The sequence below is a fragment of the Pithys albifrons genome, chromosome 2, assembly GCF_047495875.1.
Source record: "Pithys albifrons albifrons isolate INPA30051 chromosome 2, PitAlb_v1, whole genome shotgun sequence".
NCBI lineage: Eukaryota > Metazoa > Chordata > Aves > Passeriformes > Thamnophilidae > Pithys > Pithys albifrons.
Genome location: NC_092459.1, coordinates 61,501,181 through 61,521,213, shown reverse-complemented (window position 1 = coordinate 61,521,213; position 20,033 = coordinate 61,501,181). Strand labels below are relative to the sequence as shown.

The 20,033-nt window shown below is 39.2% G+C and overlaps 1 protein-coding gene across 2 annotated transcripts in view; it reads left to right on the top strand.

Moving 5' to 3' along the window:
* Nucleotides 1-20,033, top strand: part of TULP4 (TUB like protein 4) — a 160,884-nt gene that overhangs the window by 115,611 nt on the left and 25,240 nt on the right. For both annotated transcript variants that reach the window (XM_071549242.1, XM_071549240.1), the window contains exons 6-8: nucleotides 4,577-4,757; nucleotides 7,181-7,315; nucleotides 11,516-11,682. In XM_071549242.1, coding sequence (XP_071405343.1) covers nucleotides 4,577-4,757; nucleotides 7,181-7,315; nucleotides 11,516-11,682 — 483 coding nt within the window. The remainder of the gene's footprint in view (nucleotides 1-4,576; nucleotides 4,758-7,180; nucleotides 7,316-11,515; nucleotides 11,683-20,033) is intronic.

Genomic DNA, 20,033 nt, shown 5'->3' with positions numbered 1-20,033 from the left:
ATTCATAACAACTTAATTTTCTCAGCTACGGCATATAATCAGATGTGGTGAGTTGGCAGGATCTCTCCCTTTCCTAATGTGTCGGTATATTCAAATTAACAAAAAGCTTGAATATTCTCACTGTTGGTGAGTTCACTTTACTTACATTAAACACAACTAAATAGCAACAAAATGCATTTTGTGCAAAAAGAACATAGCTATTAGAAAATGATACTTCTCTTAAAAAGTAGTGGACCTCCTGAGCTGGACCTTCAATGCACTATAGGTCTTTGGCCAATTTATTGTAGCTTTGTTGATCTCTGTGCTGCCAAACCATCTTCTGCTAGTACTGTGTCTGGTAGAGATGCATCACGGCATCACGACAGATTTTGCAGAAATAGCAACAGTTCAGCACAACAGATCTGTATGTAGCAAAGTCACCAAACAGATTCAGGTTGTTCCTCTTGAAATTAATTTTGTAGCTTCTTGGCTGTTCTAATATTCATCTCCTCATGAGATGAATACTTCAGACCAGAATGCCCCATCTTTTGCTTACCATATGTCTTTCAGAAATTGGTGTATTTCAGACTCTTAGTTGAAGAGTTTTTGATATCTTGAGCATTTAAGAGGATTGCAGTCTTGAATGATAAGTTTCATGGATGATAGTTTATAAATCTTTAGATGAAAAGCCTTGTCTTTTACCAAAACTGGGTTATGGAGCTTATCCCAAGTTAACACAGAGACTTAAGAGGTCAGCAGACTTTAGGGAAGGGTGTTTTTCAGGTGTTCAGATTTGTTACAATAAATAGGAATCACCCCAAGCTTGGGTTTCATGGAGAACTGAGACACTTGTGTTTCAGAACTGAACCCAACTTTCAGCTCTTGGTAGACTTAGAAAACTGTGTGTGTTATCCCAGTGCTGTTTTTACTTCAAAGCATGCAATATCTGGGCACTACAGGAGCCCTGCATTTGTGTGACCTTTAATCAGCTGCAGCTTCACTGCATGCTTCGTTATGTTTGATATGTTTTGTAAAGACATACTCTGTTAATGTGGTACTGACTCACACTGCATTGGCTGATTTTAGGTGTTTGGTTATCAAATTATGCATATTTTACAAATGCAGTTCTACAAGTGGTGCATGTAAAATGAGTTGAAATCAGGAACAGTATGAAAGAAGGGGAGATGAGTCAAGAGAAGAATAGAACAAGGGGCAAAAGAACCACTCCAAAATAAATACTTGGGATTGGTTTTTTTTAAATTACTATTATTATCGTTATCATTTAGCTTTTGTAACAAAACACTGTAACCTGTTCATTGCCTTTTTCCAACATTCCCTCTGACCTCCTAGATCTGCAAATACCCAAAACCCATTAATTTAGACAGCTAAAATGCAACCTTTTAAATTTCTCTATTAGATCCTTCAGGCATACCCTGTGGCTCAACCTTTTGTCTGAAGGTCAAGAGAGTTTTATTCATCTGACATAAGTAGCTTAAGTGTGGCATTTATAACTTGAGTAATGTTATGGATGATAACACCATTAGACATTTTTACAGTTTCAGCAGGAGTTCAGCCAGCAGGGCTATCAGCCTGATAAATGCTTTCATCTTAAAGGTTATATTGCTACAATAACCCCAAAACTTAAAGCTGCTCCTTGAAACCTACAACCTGGCTAAAGAGATGAAGAGTGCCCTCTGACATTTCCAGGTTGCTAAAGAGCTCTCACCCTCCAGTGCAAGAATTAAGATGCTGACATGCAGCTATTCTAATATGAGTTGGAAATTACTGAGGACTTCATAATTTTAAATGATTTGGGGGCAATGCCAGTCAAAAGAATTAGCTTTAGATTGAGATGAGTCTGAACTCTGGGTGATGAGTGCAAGCATTCCTACCCAATTATTAAATGTTTCTCTACAGGGTTTTAGGAGGCAGAATCTTAAAATGCTTTTGTCAGAAACAGTGGAGAGTTTCATAGAATCACAGAATCGATAGGGTTGGAAAAGACCTCAGAGATCATCAAGTCCAACCCTTGTTCCAACTCCAGTCCATTTACCAGATCATGGCACTCAGTGCCACGTCCAATCTGTTTAAAAACCTTCAGGGATGGTGAATCCACCACCTCTCTGGGCAGCCCATTCCAATGCCTGATTACTCTCTCTCGAAAGAATTTTTTTCTAATATCCAACTTAAATTTCCCCTGGAAGAGCTTGAGCCCGTGTCCCTTTGTCCTACTGCTGAGTGCCTGGGAGATGAGACCAACCCACACCTGGCTATAACTTCCCTTCAGGTAGTTCTAGACAGTGATGAGGTCACCTCTAAGCCTCCTCTTCTCCAGACTGAACACCCCCAGCTCCCTCAACCTCTCCCCATAGAACCTATGCTCCAGTCCCTTCACCAGCCTTGTTGCTCATCTCCTGTGTCTAGGTATTTGCAGTCACAAAACTTTCAGGAGACTGGTAACAAATCTATCTATAGAATAGATTGAAAGTGATATGAGAAGCTAGCAATGACACCTAGTAAGATTTTGCCTTTGTAGAAATTTGTTTTGTAGAGATCTGAGGGAGAGTGACTGTGTTTTGAAAGTAAATAGTGGAAGTGGCTGTGCACTGATTATGCAAGTAAAAGCAGTTGAAATATGGAACAGTGTGAAAGGAGATGGGATGATACAAGGGAAACATGAGGGAAGATGGGGTGAGATGAACAAAGCTTGAGTTCTTGTTTTTATATTGAAGAGTAGGAATCTGAGGCTTGTGGCAAACTTTAGCTGCTCTTTTTTAACCCAGCAACTATTTAACACAAAAATATTCATAACATGTAATGATTATAGTTAAGGCAGCCAGATACTGATTTTTTCAGTACTTTCAGTAATGTGGAAGAACTCTGTTGTTTTTCTTAAGATTTTAATGACTTCACTGGCATTCTTTTGTTAAATTGCCATTTTAGTTTGTAGCCTTCATTGATTATTATGTAGAAAACTGAAAAAAATTTAGTGCTTGTTTTTTTTTTTACTAAGACTTGAGAAGCCACACTTCTTTTCTGAAACATCCAAAAGCGCAGCCATGGCAGTTGCCTCCTAGGAGAGTACAATTGTGTAAGTCTGATACAATACACGCCTTGAGTGCTGCAAGTCTGACACTACATCGCAGAAGGAAGATGGAAAAGTAGACCTCTGACAGCAGAGGTCAATGAGGGTGATTGCAGGCTTTGAACAACAACTGTACAGGGAGATCCTAAGTAGGCTATGATTCTTCAGCTTGGAAAAGAGATGACTAGGGCATTAGATAATAGACATCTATAAAATTGTGACCCAAGTTGAGAATGTAAGTAGGGAACAATTTTTCTGTATTTCTTTTAGTATTAAGAGTTGAAGGTTACCAAGTGAAATTATCAGTTATCAAAGAAGAGGGAATATTTTTTTGCTGGAAGCTGCATGAGTGTGCAGGGGAGATTCCTGCTCAGTGCATTCCTGTTCTTTTACTCTTCCCCAAACACTTGAAGGTAAGATACAAGGCTGGATGAATTTTTGATCTGAGCATATAATTGTTAGTATCTTAAATTTGCAATGTGGTAGAATGAAGAGCAAGTATAAGATCTGTCCTTCCTTTTAGCTTCATTTTTAATGCTGGCTAGTTTTCAAATTGATGAGTGCCTTTAAACTTGCTTTAAAATTTATTTACCCCTTACAGGATTACATGATAGCAGCAACAGCCTTGGCTAATGCATTTATAGTTTTAAGATTTATTCATCCTTATTTCCTGGTGTTTTTCTCAAATTCATCAAATATACAGGATCTTAACTTGCTTAAAACCTTGAGACAGAAAATACTTATTAAAAAAAAAAAAGCAGGTTCCAGTCAGTCTGACTTCAGTTTGTGTACAATGGCTATGAAGTTCTTTAGGGTCAATAAAAAACTTGGTTTACTCATTTTGTATTTGAACTAGTGGGTGGAAGCTCTTCTTCATCTCTTCCTGAATGTGTAGCACATTGTCTTCCTCTTGGGCTATAATAATCTGCTTCTGGTTGACTGATTGTACAGCTTTTGCCTCTGTTTTTGGAAGGCACTTTCCCACCTTCTCTCAGCTCATCAGCTGAATAACCTGTCCTCCATTAGGCTTTCTGTTTTTCACAAGCTGTTTGAAAACTCTGGAAGACCTCACTTTTGTCAGCTTTGCCTTTTCTTTTGATACTGTTATAACTGATGCATACCTTGGTTTCTGCCACCAATTTTAGAAGTTTCAGTATAATCCAAGAATACTGCAGAATCTGTGGCAGCCCTTCTACCAGCTTGCTTTAGTTCTAGTAATGGCCAAGTTCAAATAAAGTGTAGTCTCTCATATTAAAGTGAACAAAATGTGCCCCCTCTGAAAGGTATTACTTGTTTATAGATTTTACAAACTTATCTCTAGACTCTGCTGCTTTAACTTCATTCTTTACACAGATCTTTGGTTGCTATGCCTTATTCTGGTACCATTTCACATTTCTGTCTGCTTTGCTTTCAATTAATTTCCAGCATAGCTGGTTAACTGCAAGATGCATTTGAAGTACTGTGTCCAGTGGCTGCCCTTGGGTGAGACTGAGCCTGTTCTGTTATTTGTAGGTTCTGTTTGGCACTGCTGATGGACAGGTTATTGTCATGGACTGCCATGGCCGAATGCTGGCCCATGTGCTCCTTCATGAGTCAGATGGCATCCTCAACATGTCCTGGAACTACCCCAGCTTCCTGGTGGAGGACAGCAGCGAGAGCGACACCGACTCCGATGACTATTCCCCACCACAAGGTAGTGTTACATGCATGTCCTTTTCTTTCAGCTGTGCAAGTGCTCATGAAGACATGTCAAATGCAGGGAATTGTTATGCTGTACAGGAACAGCAGGTTAGCCACAGTTTCAAGCTCTAGTGGAACAGAGAGCTGGTACAGGAGAGTGGCTTTGCTCCCAGCTCTGCCACTAGCCTTGCTTAAGGTTGTACCCGCCTCTGTGCTGCTCTGCCTCTGCACAAATGAGATAACAGCACAGAGCTCAAAGGTTTTAGTGAGAGTGAGTGAAAAACACTAGGTAGGGACATGTCAGGTTTCACCGATAAGCAGGTATGAGGTGTTGCAATGGTTTATGTGTATGCAGGTAGTCAGAGTGCAGTCACAGAAGTTAATGCATTATTATATAGATTCATGTGAAAAGACACCAGTACTAGACATAGTGTAAAGTACTATATGTGTAATTTTATCTCTGTTTCATAGGATTTGTATAATGCTTATCGTTACAGTCCCATCCCTGATAGTCCTGACTTAGAGTTCAATAAATACCGTAGAATGCTGGAAAATGAAAGTATTCCCTGCAATTACACAGGGTAGAAGGAGGTGACTGGAGCTGTCTGGAGTTAGTAATTCACATGCTTCAGAGCAGATTGCCAGTTTGAGGGTCAGGAAGAAATTCTTCCCTCTCCTTAAGTCTCAGTACAACTTGTTTGATTAAATGCTTTGGTTTTAAATTCTGGAAATCATCAGTAGCAAAGATGTATGAGGTGTAGGTGTCCATGCAGTCAGTCCCACCTTTCTCATTCAAGTAATACTAATGCTTCTGTTGCTGTGGTTGTGTTTAAAAGCTCTAGCTAAGTTATTTCTGTGTTTATTGAATAAAGTCTGAACTAAATAAAAAAGTTAATATAACAGTGATTATACAATGAAAATTAAAAATAAATAATAACTAGGAATAATTCTGAATTTACATCTCAGATCTGAACCTCCAAATTGAGGACTTCTGCAGTTTTAACTCTTAATTTGGATTCAGTCCAAAAAAATACCTTTTCCAGTATCATATGTGTATGTCTGTATAACAAGCTTATGTTTATAACAAATAATAAAAGAAGATAGTCCAATCATCTGGTAAAATGTTAACGTATTTTAAAACTGAGTTTCATTTGTGCTTTCATGCCTTACTTTTGATACTGGCAGAGATTTCTTACCTTAGAAGAAAAGAATAGGACTTCAACCTAGCAAGCTCCTAAAGCAAGACAGAAAACAACATTAAATTTTTCAGCTGGAGGGTAGTGAAGCTGCAGAGTACACAGATGAGAACTTAAATGATCTGAATGTGTTAGCTTTTTCTGAGTCAGTCAGGGGGTGGGTGGACTCGTTACAAGCCTACAAGCCTATTTTAATGTTACCCAAACATGATGTGTTCTCTTTAGAGCAGATGCAGCATAACCTTCTCAAAGGTGACAAACCTTTGACTCACACAGATGTTTAGGAAGGACTAGAAGTTTATTGGATTTTTCTTATTAAATTATATACACACAGAGATGATAATTACTAGACATCTTTCTCCAGAATACTTTGTGACCAGCTTTTTTTACAAGTTCATGAGCAATACTGCTCTTAAATGGCTCTACCATTTTTGTTGACTGAAAAGATGTTGGTTGGGCCTTGAGAGGCACTTAATCAGGGTCCAGTGGCATCCCCTCTTAGAAACAGTAAACAAAAAGAGTTAAACAGCTACAGGGTGATGGTGGTTCTGAAGTATTTGAACAAGGGAATTTCAGTGAATGCTGAAAAACAAGCCCAGAGGAGCAGAGACTTTGCAGAAATGGTTTTTAAGCCATGTGTTCCATTTGGGCTCACTCAGACCTTTGGGTGCATTGATTACTGTTATGCAGAATGACAGGTAACTTTTCATGCTGCTGCCTATCTCTTAAGGTTTAGAATGCAGTGATTTGTAAAAGGTCAGATTGTTTTCTTAGAAGTTCTTTTGATGTTTCTATGTGACTTCAGGAGAAGTCCCCAGCACTTGGCCAAGCAGAAAGTATATCAAGCAAATCACTTTTACTGTAATTATATTGCTCATTACACTGTTTTTCAACTTGGATTCCAAGGAAGCCTTCTGAGGCACTGGTTTTCAATTTTTTGGCACTTTGGGCAGTTGACAAAGGAGAAGGATTGAAAAACAACACTATATAACACAATAGGTATGTGCAATAAATCACTTTGGATAAGCTGCAGTAAAAATTCGCAGCATAAAAACAGTGGGGTTTCACAGAAATAGAGAAGCCTAACTAGCTAAATCTGCTTTGCTTTTGCCCATAGATGTTGCAGAAAATAGCAGGTAGAGGTTGAGACTGGGAATTGCTGCTGATGGTGGTAGGCTGAAGTACAGTGTGTTTCTCTTGGTTGTTTACCTTTTGCTCACCCCAGAGCCTTGTTTTGCAGACGGACCAGCTGCATATCCAGTCCCGGTGCAGAACACCAAGCCACTACTTACTGTCAGCTTCACGTCGGGAGACATCAGTTTAATGAACAATTACGATGATTTGTCTCCTACTATCATCCACTCAGGGTTGAAAGGTACAAAAAGAAGCCATTTTACCCCCTTCTTATGCTCTGTAATGATGTGTGCATAGGTTATGTTTTTGTGGTTCTTCTTAACCCGAAGCACTCGGCCACTGTTTGTTGCTGTTTCCAGCAGTGACACCTGCTGGAGGATGAGCAGCACTTGGCTGATGGAGGTTTTTGTGTTTGAAAAAAATGTTTCAGAATGCTTTTGAGATTGTGTTTCTATGGCAGTTTTGCAGAGCAATTAATCTGTTTGCAGTTATCCAGCTGAATGAGCTAATGTGTTTGTGCTTCTTTCTGTGAATGCCTCTGCTACATAACACTGCCTTTGGATGTTTAATTCACAAGGTCTTCCATGCTTTTGGTAACCTGGTGTGAATTGCAGTGCTGCTTTCTCACAAATATTGAAAACTTGCTAGAATTAACTATCAAAAGGCAAGTTATTCTGAGCGAATGAAAATGCTGCTGATTAATTACTATACATCTTGCTAAGTGATGTGCACGAATGTTTCTTTGATCAGTATTCCATGTTAAAATCTATAACTCACATTGAAATGTTTACTGTTCTTCTTGCCTATTAAAAAAAGTCTCTTACTTTGCCAGCACTCTCAGTACAATTTACTGTGTTTTGCCTGCAGAGACATTTTAATTCACTACGGCACACACTTAAATATAGGTTCACTGGTGCTTTTTCATCTCCACAGGTAACTTTGTTTTAAATAAGGTGAAAAGAAAATTGGGCTGTTGGAGCACACTCTTAGCTGTAGCAGTGGGATGTTTGTGGTGAAAAGTTGCCCTAACAGCAGCCCCGTAGTTTTTGGGTGATCCATTACATAGTCTTAAAAGGTAAAAAGAAAATCACCTTTGAAGTTTCTTTTCCACTCCTTCCTCCATCTGTACCAACTCAAAAAGTACATAAGTGGCAAAATGTAGTATCATGAGGCAACGCCATGAACCAGTAAATTTTGTGAGCCAAAAGGATACTTGAAGTATGGAAATCAGTAGTCTTGAGTTGTTATCTGATCTAGCTTTCAACTGGAAACAGTAGGACAAACAAACCCCAGCTTATTCTCTGTTTAGAATGGCAGGGCTCTATCTTGCTGAGAATGTCTGTCCTCTTTCTCGTTTCCCAGTGACTTTCAGTAGTGGAAGAAAGATCCCTTAATTATGTCACCCTCCTGTAACAAAATATTAATGTGCAACCTAGAGTAGAAATACTTTTATGAGTTATAAACCAGACTACATAATTTTCATCAGTAGACAAAAAATGTGCTGGATTGGCAGTGTGTGTGAGGCAGAGAAAGGTGACTGGGATATCAGTGTCTGCTGTTTTGAAGCACTGTACAGTGGAAAGTATTTACATACAGTTTTATATAGATGTCTTTAATGTATCTTCATATCAAATTTTCTTTCAAGTCACTGTAATTTCACTGGGTTTTATTACATGCAAGAATGTGCAAAACCACCCAGTTCAGGGTCTCCATTCTCTCCGGGCTCTTGGTATTCTACTAAGAGTGGATGGACTTTGGTATTGTCTGCAAGTTCTTGTTCATGTGGTTGTGTTTAAAATCTCAAAAGTATTGCTTTGTGGTCTCTGCACCAGATATCCTTGCCTTTATGAGCTGCTATAAGGCTATTTCATGTGTTTTGAAAGCAATCAATATATTTTTTTCCACAGCTGTCATTCTACTGGGGATATTTCTTTGAAATTGATAGAAAAAGACTTTCATAATTTGGTTACCCAAATAAAAGTTCTTCTTTTCATCCAGCTTGAACAGTCCTGGTAGTTTTGTCAATCCTAGTGAAAGTCCTAAGCTGTTCAGATGTATCCTTTCTTTTTTTTAATGCTTTTAACTCAGTGATTGTCACCACACTGCTACCTGCAGAGCTGCTGAACTACATCCGTTACTAGTTGTGCTAGTTAGCTACAACTACTGCCTGCAGACCTATTCACATTTACAGTGCTCTCTCTTCAACGTTTGCTGATACACATGCCTGTAGAGACTGGCAAGTAGTTTTGAGGGATGATTGATCTGCTGATTTACTGGCAGACTATTACCCTAGACAAAACCTCCATCTGACTTTTAATCTCTGTGCCTGTGCTGCGAATCTGGTTATCAGTTGAGCTATTTCATATGAAGGTTCAGTGGTTGTTGAAGACCCCACTGGCAGTGCAAGCATGCAGTAGAGCCACACTGTCCCAGGAGGATGCTGCAGCCCACATTCAACCCTTTGCTGCCTTTGCAGCAGCCTCAGTCTAGGAGCTTGTGAGAGAGAAAACTGCTGGACAAAGTAATCACTCCTCTTCCTCTTGGTATGGGGATCAGCTGAAAGTATTACCTGAAGACATGTATCCAAAGGAGACTGTTTTTTCCATTTTGGTAGTGTGTAGTTAATCCAGTTACTAAAGGTGGAGTTGATCAGCTTGCCTCATTTATTTCTAACCTGGCTATCATTTTATTCTCTAAGAAAGATGAATTAAATCCCATTGTAGGTTACTTAGAGAGCTGAAAACTAAGAGAAGACAAGAAGTGTACCATCCCTAGCTGTGGAAAAATTATCTTGAGAAACATGCTTCTGATGTGTACAGAAGCATAGTTCCCATGAGAAATATCAGAAAGCTGAAATAATGCAAAACCATTTTAAATTGCACATTGAAGTCCCTAAAAATGACAAGTTGACAACTTGAAACAATTTTGAGATCCCTCCTGCCAACTCTTATTTCTCTCCTGCTTCTTCATTTGAAGACAGCTTCTCGCCCACAAGTGTCTTCAAAAGGTTCTTGGCAGATTGAACGTCCCAGAGCACAGAAATTTTGTCTTTACCTTCACTATGTCTCAGCACAAAATAACTGCCTTTCACCTCTGGTTTAAGAGTAAAAAGGTTTAAAGACTAGCTCAATATTCCTTGCACATCCAAATGTGCCTCTGAAACACAAGCAGAAATGCAAAATACTGTTTTAGAGCTGCTCTTGAAGTTTGACAAAGAGCTAGAGGATATAAGGTTCAAAATTAGCATCACCAAATTAAGTTGTGGGTGTTCCTTATCATGAGGTGCCTGTAAGAGAAGTAACTGATATGTATATTCATATCTGTGTATATGACAGACTAAGCAGTCCCTGTGTGATTCTGGCAAAGCCCTGCTAAGCAGGTGAGTAGGTTTTCACAAGTCAAAATCAAAGAATTGTTGGGGTTGGAAGGGACCTCTGGAGATCACCCAGTCCAACCTCCCTGCCAAGGTAGGGTCACCCAGAGCAGATCACACAGGAATACATTCCTGTGGGTTTGGAATGTCTCCAGAGTGGGAGATACCATGACCTCCCGGGCAGCCTGTTCCAGTGCTCTGCCACCCTCAACGTAAATAAGTTCTTCCTCATGTCGAGGTGGAGCTTTTTGTGGTTTAGTTTCTGGCCACTGCTCCTTATCTCCTGTCACTGGGCACCACTGAAAAGAGCCTGGCACCATCCTCTTGGCACCTGCCTTTGAGATATTTGAACGTATTGATGAGATCGCTTCTCAGTCTTCTCTTCCCTAGACTAAACAGGCCCAGCTCCTGCAGTCTCTCCTCATAAAAGAGATGCTCTAATCCACTAATCATCTTTGTGTGATGGTAGCAAAAGAAAATATATGACATGGAGGCCATATGTATTTATGGAGAAAAGTCCAAGTCTTTTTAATTTCATGTTGCAGTAAGTTATAACTCTAGTTTGAGTTATGTTAGAGGTTATATTCACAGCCAGTGAGAACATGAGGCACTGCCAGATATTCTGCTTTTTTTCACTTTAAGCCTTTCCAAACAAATACCTTTTGCTACTCTTTTTTTCTGGCATTATTTATCTGCATATTAACTTGATTCCACTTATTTACCCCAAAGCTGTACATAGGATCTTTTACATCAGTTTTAACATCTCTAATAAATTCTTGTCCTTAGGTATTTAGGAGCAACCCCTGATTACATTATAGACTTAGCATACAGAGAGAAGAATGAATGGTTTTTACACATTTTTTGCAATGTACAGAATAAAAAGAGTAATTCTCAGAAGTGCATCTATGGTGTATTTTCTACTGTTTCAGTGAAAGGATTTAGGTTTCTAAGTACTTAAGTAACTCCTGTGAGCATGTTTTATCTGTTCAAGTCACTTTGCAGCATCTGGAAATGCTATTCCTGTTGATTCTATTCAGTGATTATTGCAAACCATCTTTGTGATTTCAGATGTGGTGGTACAGTGGTGCACACAAGGAGACCTGCTTGCAGTAGCAGGCATGGAAAAGCAAAACCAGCTGGTTGACCTCAGCAATGGTTCCCTGTTGAGAAGTGCACTTGTCAAGTTCTACAATGTGCGTGGGGAACATATCTACACTCTGGAGACACCTGTGCAGGTAGGAGATACTTGTTAAGTCTGTTCTCAATGCTTTGCTGCCATGTCTTGCCCACATTAGTTCATTGGTGTAGCCCTGAATTGCAGAAAAGGTTGCAAAATGTCCTGAAGTCATTCTAAAATACAGTATAGATAAAAGTGCACTATAAATAATGATTGTTTGCATTAAGGTAGACATGCTTGATTGCATCTGATTCTAAGGTCCACTGTGCTAAGTATTGTTTTCCAAAATCATTGGGCCATGACTAGACAGATAGAAAAATTCTGTTGGTTTATGGCTAAGTGACTGAGGGGAAAATAAACTAAATAACTTGCTTACTACTGTAGCAGGGCAAAGAGATAGGCAAAAATATTCCGAGTCCAGTATCATAACTACAACATTTTTCAGTCATTGCTATTGCTGTAATTTTCTTATGTACAATGAGTTGGTCTGATGCAGTATTTTTTGACTTTGTATGGCATCAGATGGAAAAGGATGAATCAGAAAGTCTTGTTTCTGTTCCTGCCTTCTGTACAGACTTTTACTGCGACCTCAGTCATGTAACTTGCCAAGTAAATGTCAGCACATGGCCCATGTGCTGCTCAGGAGCACAACTGGTTGTTCAGAGCCCAGCTGAATGTGTCTCTATTTCATTTTTGTGCAGAATAAGGATGATTCTGTTCTGATTTCTGGCTGTTAGTAGTGAAACTTTATAATAGCTTTGAAATCTAAACATAAAGGAAAGTGCTATAGATATATTAACTTCATTATGTTTAATGATGATACCATGTATTATCATTTTTTTTTCAGTATACCCTGATCTGGGATGGATACAAAAGGATGACATAGTAAACCAGCTGCTAAGCCTTTGTGTTTGCTTATATGTGACATTAACCTGTGCTTATTAACTTTATCACTCTAATTTAGATAGAATTCTTTAGTTGTGTAATGTGTAAAATAATGATCTCTTAAAGCCAACCTAAATACGTACAGTGACATCTAATGCTGATTTAGGTACCTAAAGGACTTACCCATAAACACAGCTTTATTGTCTTAAACATAGCCCCCTCACCAAAGTAGCACAGCCTTTTCCACTCTGGGTCAATTCTGAAGAAAACATATTTATATCTGTGTTGTTTTTTCCCAGACCTATTGAAAGCAGACCTTGTTCTGTTGCTTCAGTACCAGAATGCAGTTTGTCCACATTCTGTTGAACCAGTGTAGCACTCTGGTGTCGAGCTGTGAAATCACACTGTGGTTTGAGCATGCGATCAATTCAGGCCAGGTTGCCTTAAGGTGTGAGTGTGTGCGGGCTCTCCTCTCCCTGTTTTGTTCCTGGTAATCTCAAAATCTCCTTAATTTAAATACTTTCATCTCCTCTAGTTCTCCATGCTTCATGTTTTCAGCTCTTCTTTCTCCTCTACTTAATCAGCTGGGAGAATGCACATATTGTGGTTGACGTGAGGGCTGATCATTCTGCCCTTATTGTGAGTACTTACAGGGCAGCTGGCAGGTCAGATGGAACAGGTAACTGCCAAGTTTGTATTGCAGTATTTCTCATAGTGGAAGTAGTAATGTAAGTCTCTCACCTCTTTCCAGCTGCTAATTTTCATGGAAATAGCAGTGTTTAAATGTAATGGAGATTTCTTCTCCCATTGTCAACAGCAGACAAAAAGCCAACACTATCAGAAGTTGTATTCAGGCTGGAAGTGAAGGATGGGGAGGGTTGGAGTGTGGCAACCACCACTTAATAGCAGAATCATGGATTCTCATTTCCTTTGGAAACCAGGATAAAAATAACATTCAAACTGATATATTTATGTTTATTAAAAACTTGTGTGTGTAAACTTAACTAAATTAGAGCCACTCCTCTTATTAGTCAGTGTTTTTTCTCTCTATTTGGTGCATCTAAATTCATATTTATTCAGCTGCAGGAGGGAAGTGAGGGTTTTTTTCGGAAGGACACCTGTGTCTACTCATGTGGGCTTTATGTATTTGAATGCTGATCTAGCAGCATTACCAGCTGAGTGGCAGGCATGCTAGAACATTGTTAGGTAATTGGTTTACTAACAAAACCAGATAAAAAACACTGTTGCAAAAGAAAATTGCTGGTAACTTTTGTTATGCTATGCCTCTGCTCTGAAGATGTATGTGCAACAACGACAGTGTGAGTCAGTGGTCCCAGTAATTTGTCTCATGACAAACTCATCAGAGTAAATTAATTAGTTTTCTGTACCATGACAGTCAGCCTTGTAATGTGATTTTGTAAAATTCATCACTGCTTATTGAAGTAAAATAAAAGAAGAAAATAAAAGCATTTCCTCATCTTGAACTTCCCTGCTAAAACTTTTTCTTCCGAAGAAGCAAATGTGTGACTGAAAAGGCACATTTATTCTAAATGAGTGTTGTTCTAAACATAGAGGTCAGAAAAAGTAAACCAACCATGCACATAGGAAATGTGGATTAAAGGTGCAAAACTGATTTTCCATATGGTCCTCTCTCCCAGTTCTTTGATAAAGCAGATGTCTGAAAATTTTATAAGTAAAATATACTGAACTGTTTTTGGTTCTGCTGTTTATCTGTCTTGTCTTCAGCAGGATGTTCAGGAAACAGGATATTTTATTGTTTATAACAAAACTGTCTAAAATATGCAACTTGGCTGGAATGTTCTTTAATACAAAGTCACTGCAAACCCCAAAGGTAGAATAGATTTGGGAACTGCAGGTAACATGTCTTGATGATGACTCTTGTTGTGGATCCCTTCAAGATGTTTTATGTGCTTGTTTCTTCTCCAGCTTTAGTATGGTTTTGGCATCCTTCGTCCTATTTGATTAACTCTCTTAAGCTTTTACCTTGAGTGTGAGAATTTATAGTTTGTAAACCTAGTTTGCTGACTATAAAACCCCAGAGCGAGAAATCCCACTTGTTTGGAAGTATTGAAATGAAAGCAGTAACTTTGCATAAAAAACAGTGTTAGTAAACAGAGTGGTGGAGTGAGCACAGTGTAACAGTCTCTCCTGTTCCCTGCTCTGGAGCTTGAGCTGGCCACCCTGACACAGTGCAAGAATTTATTTCCAGAATATAGTGAAAAGAACTGAAAAGGCATCTCTGAGGGCTGGTCAAATATTGAACTTTTGCTACACAGAATCAAACTGGTTTGAACTTTGAAAGAATGATGAAAAAATTTCAGAAGAAACTTCAGAATGCCATGCCAGACAAAACCGTGTCTCTACTGTGACTCCAGAGTTGATACTCGTTATTTGTTTTATATGAAGAGTGTATCTTAAGGGCTATTGATCTGCTGCTGACTTTTCAAAAATGTACTATTGATTTCCATAAAATTTTTTACTTGTCCTTGTATGCACAAACACCAACCCGATGTACCAAAAATTTGCTTAGTTCTTTTAGCTGCCAGTTTTTTCTTGGTCCTGCTTTTTCAAAATTTGAAAATACAATTACAACAGGGGAATGCCGTGCTGGTCATAGATTTTTATTGAAGAATGTTAATTTCTTACATTGTTTGTTAAGTTCTCACTGCCTTTCCCTGGCCTCAAGCAGGGATGAGAATAATCATTGCATTCAAGACTGTTTTATAGTCTTGCTAAGGCAGTTAAATGCCATCCTGGCACCCAGTCCCATCAGATCTCAGAAGCTCAGCAGGGTCAGCCCCGGTTAGTCCTTGGATGGGAGACCTCCTGGCAATACCGGGGGCTGTAGGTTCTAGTCCTGAGGACTTCACTGTCACCGTCCAAGCTCGCTCGGCCGTGGCAGATGAACCTCAGGAGTTAAAGCGTGGGGCCAGTTCTGTGCACGCTGTGCCTCACCTAAAACATCCACTGCACAGGCTGGAAGGGCACACCCACGTGGGGGGAGCCCTGCCCAAATCTGCGTTCGCGAAGCCCAGCCATGATGATGACGATGATGATGATAGTCTTGCTAAAATTGTTTACTGGAAATGCTGCAACCCGGTTCTGTCACTTCAGAACTTCTCATCTAATGTGCAGACAGGTCTTTATTATATCCACTAACTGTACCTGCTGTCGCTTCTGAGTGGATACAGCTGCCTTCTTATCTCCCCATATCTTGAACTTTAAACAGGATTCTCCTACAGGGTCACTTCAAAATTACCTGACTGCCAACTTTAACAAACTTGTCATTGTTTTCTGTCTTATGGTTCCAAGTTGTGGCTTATATTTTGGTTCCTTTTTCACTTTTTGTGATTTTTTTTATATGTCCTAGAGAGGACCAGGGGAACAAGAATGCAGACTTAGAAATGCAGATCTTATCTATATGCCTTTAATTCTACAGTAAATTTACATTAGCTTATGATTTTGTATTATCCTGGAACTTGTGTAAGGACAGATTAAACCTCAAGTGCAGTGAAGAAGGAGGATGAGAGTGAACTAAGCCTCACATGTTGTATAGACTTCAAGATTAACTGCAGAAAACCTGTGTTTATCAGTGTAATATATTTAAACTCTGATTCAAAGTGGTGTACCAAACACTAAATCTTTATGGATGAAGTTTCCAGAAGTCTTTGAGAAGCAGCTCCACTTGCTATACACCTGTAGCTGTCAGCATTTTACAGGCTGTTTCTCTGCTGGAACTGTCCCAGCATCTAAATGAATAGATTTAAGATTATTTGATCCCACAGAAACATGGTAGTTCTGTAAAAGCTATTTTACTAAGGCATGAGAAAGAAGGTGCAATTTTAGGTTAAATTCAGTTCAAAAGGCTGTGAGAGATAAGGCTGCTTTTTATGTTATTCAGCTGTGCAGACCTTCCTTAATTCACTTGTTTCACACAGTGTTCAGGTCTGTTGCTTCTGAATGTTGCCTTTTGTTTATATTGCGTGAAATCAATCCTATTTAGTTGTTATGGGATGACAACAAAGGTTCAAGAGGAGTTTATTTTCTTACAGAAACAAAAGCAACAGTTCAGAACTAACTGATGAAACATGCTTTAGGATATCAATAAAGACCGTGATATTTTTCATATAGGCCATAAGATGTGACTGTTGCAGAAATGGATTGTGATCAGGACTGGAAAATGGAGACACTTGTCTAAGCAAAGACTCATTCTGCTAAAATGGAATCTTGCTGTAGTGACTTCTTAAAAAAATCATTGTAGAAATAGAGAGCATATAAGAAACATTTGCAAATCAAATAGACGTTTATTATGTGAAAAATCATATAAGACCACAGCAGTGTAATTTCTGACCACGTCATAGCCTTTATTGCCTTTATCACCATCAGTTCTTAATAGTTAATATTATTCCCATTGTAAATATGGGGAACAGAAGAATGAAGAAGTTACTTTCCTTTCCAGCAGCCATCCATGAATGCTGTGGCAGCACAGAGATATGCACACACAGTTCACAAGAGCCAGGTGGGCATTTCAGCCTTTGCACCTTTCAGCTTGTCTCTGTGAAAAAGAGGGAAGATTGTGCACATCTGCATGTCAGCAGTCCCGATTGAGACCAAGCAGGCAATGTACTTGGACATGCCATTCGCTATTTTGCTGTTGTGTTCTTTCTCCTGAGAAAAGTCCTGCTGGTTCCTGGGCTTTCTGCCCTAGAATACCATTTCTATTGCATTATCAGTGGGAATCCCAGTGCAAGCAAACAAGGGATTTGTTCAAACAGCAGTCAGGCCCCATGGCTCAGGATTTCTGAGCTCAAGGCAGGCAGCAAGAATCCACTTGAACAGTTGACTGAACTGCATACAAGTGATGGAAGGTATATAATTTTGTGCCCTCCTGTAAGAGAGACCGATGAGTGACTTACAGGAAGCAACCACAGAGCCTTGAGTAGGAATATCCATTCCTGCCTGCTTTTCTAAGGGGGGGTCGATACCCCAGCTGAGGTACAGAATTGAGTACACGTAGATGACTTTCAAGCCAATTCTGAAGGAAATGGCAAAAGAGCTTCTTGTTGGCCACTTGTCGAGATGTGTTTCCAGTCTGTATTTCTCCTGATAAAGCATCTATTTTTTTTGTCCTTTAGCCAATTATTTCTAATACATAATTGTCATACAGCTGAATCCTACCTATGTGCTCAAGTTCAAGGGTCTTTCCATGATTTTTTTCCTGCGTATTTGTATTTAAACCCTGCAATTCATTCAGGTATTTACAGTTTGTGCTGATTTATCAAAACCTAATGGGATTTTTAAATGCAAAGATTAGAAGAGATTAGAAAATCTCATGCTATATTTGTAGCTGCATTTCTTTCTTCTTAGCAGATTAAAAACAACTGTGCAAACATGAAAAATAGAATTTTCTGTGCTAAAAACTGCTTGTTCGCTTTCTAACAGATGCAATTTGGATACAACAACTTTTGTCCTTCCTGGTTTTGTTAAAACATTGCAAGTAAGTGGATGCTTTATAAGGAGCAGTACTTCTGTGCTGGATGTTAAAGTTCAATTGTTTTCTCTCAGTAGAGTTTGAAAGGAAAGCTGTGGCCAGCTCATAACTGACTCGCTGTGGTAATTGATTCATATCCCTTGTCCATCAAGGGAAAGAGTGGGAAGCGTAGTTATTGAAAAATATTATTGGAGCAATACACTTAAAGGTCAGGTCAGATCTGGCATTTGGGTGATCTTTTCTTTCCCCAAGACTGTAACGACAGACTAATTTTCCCTGAATCTCCTCTTAAATCTTAGCCTTTCACCATAAATGCAGTGTTTCTGAATACTAGGCTTGAGGAGTACCAAGGGTCTGAGAATTTCATAGAAAAGGAAGGGAAGGTGTGTCTGGTGAATCAGTAAGCAAAGAAAAACAGGTGTGGTACAAGTCCTCTTTGATGAGATTGAATATGTTAAAATATATGAGGTGTGTGGGAAGACTTAACTCTACAAAGGGAAGAGTAGAAATGTCATCATTTACAAACAATGTAACACTTGTGGGTATTGTGTGTGTGTTTATTTAAACATGCACATATTGTTTGCATGGAAGTACAAAAACAATATAAGGGCGTCATACATTCAGAAGTTTAGAAGGTGACGGAACTGTGGGTTGCCTGTTGGAAAACTGTGCTGAAGTCAGGCAAGAAGGCAATGTCTTTCAACTTCTAGCTTTCTGCTCTTCCTGAGCTCCACAGTGCTATGTTGCTAGAGGTCCCACCCAGAGCTTCAAAGCTTCTGAAAAACCTTTTCCTTGAGACTATGTTTAAGATTGCAAAGGCTCTTGCACCGGTACTGTCTGCATCTCTGCTGTTCTGTGCATGCAGCAGTAACCTGAGAAAAGAAGTAGTTTCATTTGACTCTTATTTAGATGAACAGTGTTCTGTCTGGGTGTGATATATTGGGTTATAATAGCTGCAATACTAGACACTGTGGTAGGGCTGTCTGGGTCTGCTGTACTGGATTATGATAGCTGAGATGTCAGACTTCTCTTTTGGCATGGAAGTCTATCCAATAAATAAACATTTGTGTACCAAGTCATGTACTTGTTTGTTCCCTCACTGTATTTATAGGTAAGCAGGTAAGTAGTTGATGCAAGGTGAACAAAAGAATGTAGTAACAATAGTAACAATCACATAGATAGTTCTGCCCATGCTGGAATTCAGCCCTTGGGGAAAACCAGGGTCACTTCTACTAGAGTCACTTTCAAGCTGTCATATAGTAGACATGGCAGTGGCTTTTCAATTGCATTTATTTTGCAAGCAGCTTGAACTCTCATTGCTACCAGACTGTGAGGGCTGAGCCACACTCACAAATCATGAAAATACCAATCAGTAGGGAATACTTCATGTGATCTCTCCTCAAATTTAAGACTGTATCCCACAGATCATGGTTGTGACAAGCCACGTTGGAATTATTGGTGGTACACAAAGGATTTCTCAATTCTTTTGAAGTTCTACACTACAAAATGCCTTTAGCAATTACTGTGGAAATCACAAGGTTCACATGTTGCTGCTTTCTGTTTGCATATCAGTCAAGATTTGTGCCTTTGTGGAAGTGTGTGTGGTGTTGCCTAGATGTAATTAAAATGAAGCTTCTTCATTCCTCCCACTTTAAAACCAACATTTTCCTTGAAATTTGAATCTGGGATAAGATGACATAGTGAAGATCTTTTCTGTGAAAAAGGATTTCATCAAATGCTTTATCTTGATAATAGTGCTGTGTGGCTGCATTTTGCATCATATCACTCACATCAAAACATATTTTTCCAGTTTCTCACCTTTAAGCATCCTGAACTTGTAAGTGAAGGGAAAGCTTTTTCCCCAGCCTAGATTGGTAACTTCTGGGCTGATGTAACCCTGCTATCTGGGTACCATATTGCTAGTAGAGGAGCGGGTAAAAGCTGTTATTGGTAGTACCTTGACCCTATCTTCTTGTTTGGTGCATCTTGTGAAAAGATATTGTGAAAAGACC